The sequence below is a fragment of the Cololabis saira genome, chromosome 10 (genome assembly GCF_033807715.1).
Source record: "Cololabis saira isolate AMF1-May2022 chromosome 10, fColSai1.1, whole genome shotgun sequence".
In the NCBI taxonomy this organism is placed as follows: Eukaryota; Metazoa; Chordata; class Actinopteri; order Beloniformes; family Belonidae; genus Cololabis; species Cololabis saira.
The window spans coordinates 11,126,283-11,134,354 of record NC_084596.1 but is presented as its reverse complement, the minus strand read 5'-3'; the positions used below and the strand labels follow the sequence as shown (position 1 = coordinate 11,134,354).

The window sequence follows — 8,072 nt, the reverse complement described above, 5'->3', positions numbered from 1 at the left end:
CATCATGATTCATTTTTATTGCTGCTTCTGTTCACCTGCACATTGAAACTCAAAGTTTACTTGACCCTTGCTCTCAGGCTTCACGGCCCATTAAAAGTCAAACATTTCCTACATCTAGTGTCACAACGTGCACTCAGTTGTTAACACGCTGACGGTAAAGTGAGCCATCTTGGGAGGTTTCCTGAGCCACGTTCCCAGACCTCCACCCTGCAGAGTGAAGCTGAACCGCTGCACCGCCCTCTGGTACCGTCCAGCAGCATCTTCCAAGCAGAACATGTTCCTGCAGTGACTCCTGCACCCAAGACGGGTCCATTTCACTGAGATTCAACTCTTTACTGTTTTAATTCACTTATTTCATCTATATTTAACAGGAAAAGAGGATTGTGGAGATTTAAATCCTCTTTTCTGAGTGACGTCTGGCCAGAACAAGAGCAGTAAAATCAGTAAAGAGACATTTAAATCCAGAAATATGATCTGTTGTGAACATGAACCCTGTACTTTGTTATGTTTCAGGAGGAAAACTGCCTCATTTTTACTTGAATATTAGATTCATGTTTTCTCCCTCAGATCTGAGTCAAATCCTGGAATGAAGACTGAAGAAAACACTTTGTTAGAAAATCAGAAGTTTTATTTCTTACTAAATATTCAGATTGTTAAACATGAAACCTCCTCAACAGATTTAGACATCAACAACATCTGATCTGCAGATCTAGTCTGGTCCTGCAGCTGCAGCTATGACTACCGGCCCCAACACACCAGTTTACACCAACTAGAGGCTTTACTGAACTGTTTGCTGTGTTGCTGCTGGTCAGTAACATTTCTGAAATTATTTACTTTCTGCTCAAGTTTAAAAAAATATTTTCATTTTTCGAAAACGAGAACATTTGGTTTGCTAATGAATGAGGAAACAAGTGTGAATGAAGAAGGTCTGGTGGGTTGTCTGTTGGAGTCCATGAAGTGGAAGAAAAGAGAAATATAACATAGAAACACATCAAAACTAATAGTTAACAACAATTACAACACAGGCTTATTTCTTTGTTTTTATACTGAAATAGAAGATGTTAATATTATTAATATTTCCGAGGTGAAACTACAAAAGAACGACTTTTAAACCCAAAAGAGGAAATAACAACAAAACATCAACTTATAGAACAAAAACGTCCCTCCATCCATCAGAGTTTGAGACGTTCATCTCTGAGAAGAAAAGAAAATCAAGAAAAACTGAAATAAAAACATGAAGAGGAAATAAGTCTATTTGAGTTTACAGAACTCAGCTGAGTGTCCCGGACTGTAAATCCCGACTCCAGCGTAGAGCGGCTGAGTGAAGGTGGTCTGGACTCTGTGGAGGAGGGTCATGGTTTCAGAGACGCTGTAGAAGGACAGAACACCTGCTCTGTGATCCAGGAAAACTCCTATTCTGGAGCTCTGAGGACCTGAGACAGAGGTTTTGATGCTGTTGTACCAAAATCCATATCTGTCTGAGGAACAATGTAGTGACCAAGATTTGTCATTTCCTCCAAATGCACTTTCCTCCCCCCCCCATGATCTGCCGATATTCTTGTATGAAACTGCTACCAAAGCTTCACCTTTCTTCTCCACCTCCCAGTAATGACGTCCAGTCAGACTCTCTCTACTCAGGACCTGACGACGTTCAGTGAATCTGTCTGGATGATCAGAATAAGACTGACGTTTCTCCATAAAAGTCACCTTTCTGTTCTCCTCTGACAGTAACAGCTGTGTGTTTACTGTGTTTAGATCCAGAGTGATTTCACATGAATATTTCAAGAATCGGTTCTTTGGTTCTGACAGTAAAACATCCACATCAGTGATGGTCAGTGAGATGTTTGTCCACGTGTCTCTCAGGATGTCCTGTAGTTGACCTCTGACCTCTGACACAGCTGCTGTGACATCCTCAAAGTACCTGAGAGGACGGATGCTGATGCCGGAGGAGTGTGTGGACTCACTGAGTGGTGACAGTGAGGGGTAGTTGTGGAGAAACTGGTTGTGGTCCTCGGTGTCTGTGAGCTGCTTCATCTCAGCGTCTCTCCTCTTCAGGTCAGTGATCTCCTGCTGCAGCTTCTCCTCAAGCTCTCTGACTCGACTCACTTCTGTTTTCTGCTGGGATCTGATCTGCTGCTTCACATCAGAGCTTCTTTTCTGGAGGAGAGAGATCAGCTCAGTGAAGATCTCCTCACTGTCCTCCACTGTTTTATCAGCAGACTGATTGATGGCCTCCACCTCCTGCTGAAGCAGCTTCACATCTTTCTCTCTGTCCTGGATCTCCTGCTGGATTTGTTGTCGACTCACCTCCATCTCTCTCTGCCTCTCAGTCCTTTCTGCTGCAGCTGAGACTGTGTCGTGGCCTTTATGTTCATCCACAGAGCAGAGATAACAGATACACTTCTGATCAGTACGACAGAACATCTTCCTCACCTCATCATGACGGGGGCAGATGTTGTCCTGCAGGTTCTTGGAGGGATCCATCAGCTTGTGTTTCTTGAATGTAGATGAATCATGATGAGGTTGAATGTGTTTCTCGCAGTAAGACGCCAGACAGACTAAACAGGACTTGATGGCTTTCAGTTTTCTGCCAGAGCAGAAATCGCAGGCCACATCTTCAGGTCCAGCATAGCAGTGATCAGCAGGAGCAGCTTGGAGTCCAGTCTTCTTCAGCTGCTCCACTACAGCTGCTAACATGGTGCTTTTCACCAGCACAGGCCTTGGGATGAATGTCTCTCTACACTGAGGACAGCTGGGGAGTTTCTTCTCTCCATCATCCCAGAAGTTTTTAATACAGTTCATACAGTAACTGTGTCCACAGGGAATAGTCACCGGATCCTTTAAAACCTCCAAACAGATCGAACAAGAAAAGGTTTCCTGATACAGCTGAGCTCCTTTCTGCGCCATTTCACCTCTGTAACTGAGACTGAGACAGTTTCACTTCCTCAAACATGAAACTAGTCTGAGCTCTGATCTACAAATCACGTGTCTGTGCAGAGTAGGAGGCTGTCAGCTCTCAGTGTTCAGCTCATGTTGTTTAGACTCGTCTTTAAGCTGCAGATCTGCAGGGGAGGGAACAAGGAAACACTGGTCAGACTGGATCTGCTGGTTTGAGAGCAGGAAGAAGAGGAAGGTTCATCAGCATCCAGGAAGAGAAGTTGTTTGAAATACAAACACTTTCTTTAACCCTTTTTACATTAGAAATCTTTAAAAGCTACTGTCAGCGTAATGTTCCAGGTTTCCAGACTGTTTCTAGTAGTTTCTCAACAACGATAACATAGATATGTTAAAGTGTTTAATGTGACTCAGATCTGTTCTTTTTAATAATATTTCAATAAAACAGTTGTTAGTGAGGTGTCTGTGACTCTGCAAAGTTATCGATGTGTTAAATCTTTTTGAATGAGACACAGAAGTTGAAGTTTCCTCTGATGTACTAATCAGTGTATTGGAATAAAAAAGGGCTCCGTTCTTTATACAGGTCACATTTACAACAAGTAGGAAGCATTCAGGTCTTGATACATGTGGACTACACAAATGTCCAGAATCTGTGTAGCAGCAACGGACTCAGGCATAAGTGCTGGAGTGAAGGTGAGAGGACGGCTGGGGGACGTGTCCAGGATGAAGGTCTACTAAGGTAGAAGTAGCGTCTGATTGTTTTGACTCGTTTTGATTCTTTTTTTTTTTAGTTCATGTATTGTGGGAGAGTAAAATGTTTATTTTTGTATTCCAGAAGCTGGATTATGGGTGGTCAGCCATAATTTTTTTACGGTTTTAAGACTGTTTTTTAAATTTTATTAGATCCATTTAATAAGAGCCAACCCCCTAAAGGTGCAGCAGAAGGTATGGCTGACTTTTAATGATTGGAGCTGGAAGGTCCAGGTGAGCTTATTCATGGTGTGTTGTTTTTAATCACGCATGTTTCATGCATGTACATCTCTCCTGCTGAGAACCTGTTCTTCAAATTAATAAACCAGTTTTCCTCTCCGAGCAGACGCCTTGTAGTTTTTTCAGTTGGGATCTGAATCCTGAAAGAGAGCAGCTGCTCTTACATGAATGAATCCACCTTATTGATAATTATTACATAAACTACGGCAGGTAAAAACTCCCCTTTAAGAGGGAAGAAACTTAGGTCAGGACCTGGATCACATTGTGCCACAAAGGGAGTGCTGGTTCAGTTATTAGAGCGTTATCAATAATTGTCCAACGATAGTTATTAATAATTAATAAAGAAGATGACTTATAAAAATGAATGAATAAAAGCGGGGAACCACATGACTTTATCAGGAAATCATAACTAAACAGCAAAGTTAGTCTGAAAGTATCTGTTATTCCTTACCAGCTGTTTCCAGGGGTGGCGTTACAGAACAACAGTGAAGGAAGGAGTCCGAGCACAGAACTTTGCACCCAGAAGCTGAAACAAATATGTATAAAATAAATAAGCTGTTGTTTCTTTCTTCGTTGTAACTTCCTGCTTTACCAGCCAGCATCAGCAGCGCATCGGTTTCCAATGAGTTTCCACCGTGGACTGATTCCTGCCTGGAGGCAACGCCTGACGAACGGCTGCAGGAGGAGGTGAAGCGCTGCTGGACACGATCTATTTACTCTGGTATTTAACAAGAATGAAGCCAATAAGGGAAGATCGCGGGGATAATTCCACTGTTGTCTGTGTCTGTCACGTCACAAAGCCCTTACAATCTGCATTTTACAATCTGCATCTTACAATCTGCATTTTACAATCTGCATTTTACAATCTGCATTTTACAATCTGCATTTTACAATCTCTCTGGATGACATTTGGTCAAATTTGGTGGCACCAAACACAGCAACAAGGTTTTGGTGTTTAAAATATTTTGAACTCAGAGTCTCTTCAGATACACATGCTTGTGTTTGCAAGATATGTTCCCTTCAAGAAAATAACAAAGCTGAACCTTTTTATTTTTACATGAAGATGATCTGTCTCTATCTGGTGGTCACATTACACACTACACTTGATGAAAAGGTTTATTTTTTTACATTAAGGTTGCAGCATGTGTATTAATAACTTTGTAAAGTTAACCAAAAATAACTAAATTACAAAGATTTAATTAACTAAAAGAATGTCATTGATCAGTCAACTTTTTGTGTTACTTTTCTATCATCATATGCATTCAATGGGCTCTGCTCTTGCGTGCTTGCTGATTGGGTAACGTACTGCGTCACGCATCGCGTACTGCGTCACGCATTGCGTCACGCATCGCGTCACGCATCGCGTCACGCATCGCGTCACTTCCTGGTGTTGCGGTCTGTTGCTGCTGCACGGCGTGCAGGCTCAGATCTCTCCCGACTTTTTTGTCTTAAACTTAGACTGTTTTCTGGTAAAATAGCACTATACTGTATCTGGTACATTACTGTCTTTATTTCAACACTCGCTCATTTTCTCTTCCGTAACTTTCACTGTCACCAATCACCAATAAATTTTCTGTCCATTAGCCTCCGTTAGCATCTTAGCATGGCCTCTCCGTCTCCCACCGTTTCACCTCTTTGCTGCTCAGTGTGTGAAATGTTTAGCTATTCCTCTGCCTCCTTTAGTGAAGACGGTAAGTGCTTAAAATGTAGTTTATTTACAGGGCTGGAGGCGAGGCTCAGTCAGTTAGAGGTCCGGTTCTGCCAATTTGACCATAATCCGATAGCCTCCTCAGCTAACCAGGCTAAGCTAGCGGCGGACCGGCCCATAGCAGCTGAGGCTAGCCGCTCCCCTGCAGCTCCCGAGCAGCCGGCCAGTCAGGACCGTTGGGTGACGGTTCGGAGGAAGCGTAGTCTTAAAGGGCTCACGGAACACCACCACCCGCTTCATGTGTCTAACAGATTTTCCCCACTCAGCGACACACCCGTTGAGAAACCGACCCTGGTGATTGGCGACTCCATAGTCAGACATGTGAAGCCGACTCCAGAGACCATAGTTAGGTGTATCCCGGGGGCCAGAGCGGGCGACATAGAAGCAAATTTGAAGCAACTGGCAAAGGGTAATCGTAAATATGGTAAAGTTATCATCCATGTGGGAGCTAACGACTCCCGTCTTCGCCAGTCGGAAGTAACCAGAATGAATATTGTCTCGGTGTGTAACCACGCCAAAAGTATGTCGGACTCCGTAGGTTTCTCTGGCCCCCTCCCCAATCTGACCAGCGATGACATGTTTAGTCGCATGCTCTCGCTCCGTCGCTGGTTGTATCGGTGGTGTTCAGAAAACGACGTGGCCTTTATTGACAATTGGGAAACGTTCTGGGGAAAGCCCGGTCTGATTAGAAGAGACGGCATTCATCCCACCCGGGATGGTGCTGCTCTTGTCTCTAGTAATTTGGCCTGTTTCATTAGACCCTCTCCCTGACATCGCAGGGTCCAGGCCAGGATGCAGAGCTGTAGTTTAACACACTTCTCTGCTGCTTCTCGAGGACCAACGCCTGCCAACAAAACTATAAGATTACATGATGTAACTGGTAACTCTAACCAGGTGCCTAGCAAAATAGAAGTGGTTGCAGTTCCCCGCCCTCCACAAGTTCACCAGGTGCGGCGTTATAGAGGCGTTAACCAAAATAATCTTGTAAAAATTAAAACCAATGCACATTTGGTACCAATAAGAGACCGAAAAATTAGATGCGGACTACTAAATATACGATCGTTAAGCTCCAAGTCTCTTTTTGTCAGGGTTTGACACTTCCCCCCAGTTTGAGTTTTAGTTCTGTCCCTCCTGTTTCCCCTTTGCCCTGATTGTGTCTGCACCTGTGTCTCGTCGTGTCTCGTTATCCCCTGTGTATATCTGGTCTTGTCATTCCATTGTTGCCTGTCGGTCCGTACTGTTTGTTCCCTCCATGTACTCCTGGTTTTCGATCCCTGTATACGTGAGTTGTTTTTGATCCTGCTCTGCAGCATTTTAGTTTGGCTTTTTTGTGGAATAAATCCTTCTGTTTTTTGAGAACTCCTGCCTCCAGCCTCCCTCTCTCTCCTTGCGTTTGGGTCCTCAACACCACGCCTTGTGACAGAACGGACCGACCTGCATGGACCCAGCAGGAGAGAGTGCATCGGCCCCTGCTCCGGTGATGGTCCCGGACCCCCCACAGCCTGTGCCTCGGACCCAGGTACCCCCGCAGCCAGCGCCACGGACCCGGGTCCCCACTCGGGCAGCTCCGGGGATCCTCTGCCCCCCGACGCCGGCTCCCCGCATCCTGTCTGCCCCTGTTCCGGCGCCCCGCATCCTGTCTGCCCCTGTTCCGGCGCCCCGCAGCCTGTCTGCCCCTGTTCCGGCGCCCCGCAGCCTGTCTGCCCCTGTTCCGGCGCCCCGCATCCTGTTTGCCCCTGTTCCGGCGCCCCGCATCCTGTCTGCCCCTGTTCCGGCGCCCCGCATCCTGTCTGCCCCTGTTCCGGCACCCCGCATCCTGTCTGCCCCTGTTCCGGCGCCCCGCATCCTGTCTGCCCCTGTTCCTGAGGCGGTCCCGCCGCCCATCTCGGTTCCTGAGGCGGTCCCGCCGCCCATCTCAGTTCCTGAGGCGGTCCCGGATGGATCTGCCCAGCCCCGAAAACGGCCCTCTGGCCGGTGTGCCTGGCCCCGAGTCTGGTTCCGGTGTTGGGCCCCCAAAATGACTCTCCGGTTGGCCCGGCCCCGTCGGCGTCCTCCGGAACTCTCTCGCCGGTCTGCCCGGCCTCGAGGACGGCCCCCGGAACGCTCTCGCTGGTCTGCTCAGTCCCGAGGACGGCCCCCAGAACTTTGGCCGTGTGGGGCCTGGGCCCCCTCTGCCCGCCCTGGGTGTGGACTGTTGGGACATCTGGGATCTGTCCCTTGAGGGGGGGGTACTGTCAGGGTTTGACACTTCCCCCCAGTTTGAGTTTTAGTTCTGTCCCTCCTGTTTCCCCTTTGCCCTGATTGTGTCTGCACCTGTGTCTCGTCGTGTCTCGTTATCCCCTGTGTATATCTGGTCTTGTCATTCCATTGTTGCCTGTCGGTCCGTACTGTTTGTTCCCTCCATGTACTCCTGGTTTTCGATCCCTGTATACGTGAGTTGTTTTTGATCCTGCTCTGCAGCATTTTAGTTTGGCTTTTT

The 8,072-nt window shown here is 46.6% G+C and overlaps 2 protein-coding genes across 2 annotated transcripts; one reads left to right on the top strand and one right to left on the bottom strand.

Moving 5' to 3' along the window:
• Window positions 1-1,251: 1,251 nt before the first annotated feature.
• Window positions 1,252-4,486, bottom strand: LOC133451847 (E3 ubiquitin/ISG15 ligase TRIM25-like). Its single transcript, XM_061730990.1, has 2 exons — window positions 4,337-4,486; window positions 1,252-3,062 (listed from the first exon to the last, which is right to left on the bottom strand). Exon 2 carries the CDS (start codon window positions 2,905-2,907, stop codon window positions 1,252-1,254), a length of 1,656 nt encoding a protein of 551 aa, XP_061586974.1. The 5' UTR covers window positions 2,908-3,062; window positions 4,337-4,486.
• A 1,002-nt stretch (window positions 4,487-5,488) lies between these two features.
• On the top strand, window positions 5,489-6,364 carry LOC133451846 (uncharacterized). Its single transcript, XM_061730989.1, has one exon. The coding sequence runs from the start codon at window positions 5,489-5,491 to the stop codon at window positions 6,362-6,364; it is 876 nt and encodes a 291-aa protein (XP_061586973.1).
• Window positions 6,365-8,072: the final 1,708 nt, after the last annotated feature.

What these genes read in the sequence shown, in the direction of transcription:
- LOC133451846 (XM_061730989.1), top strand. Translation starts at nt 5,489, where the DNA reads ATGGCCTCTCCGTCTCCCACCGTTTCACCTCTTTGCTGCTCAGTGTGT.
- LOC133451847 (XM_061730990.1), bottom strand. Translation starts at nt 2,907, where the DNA reads ATGGCGCAGAAAGGAGCTCAGCTGTATCAGGAAACCTTTTCTTGTTCG.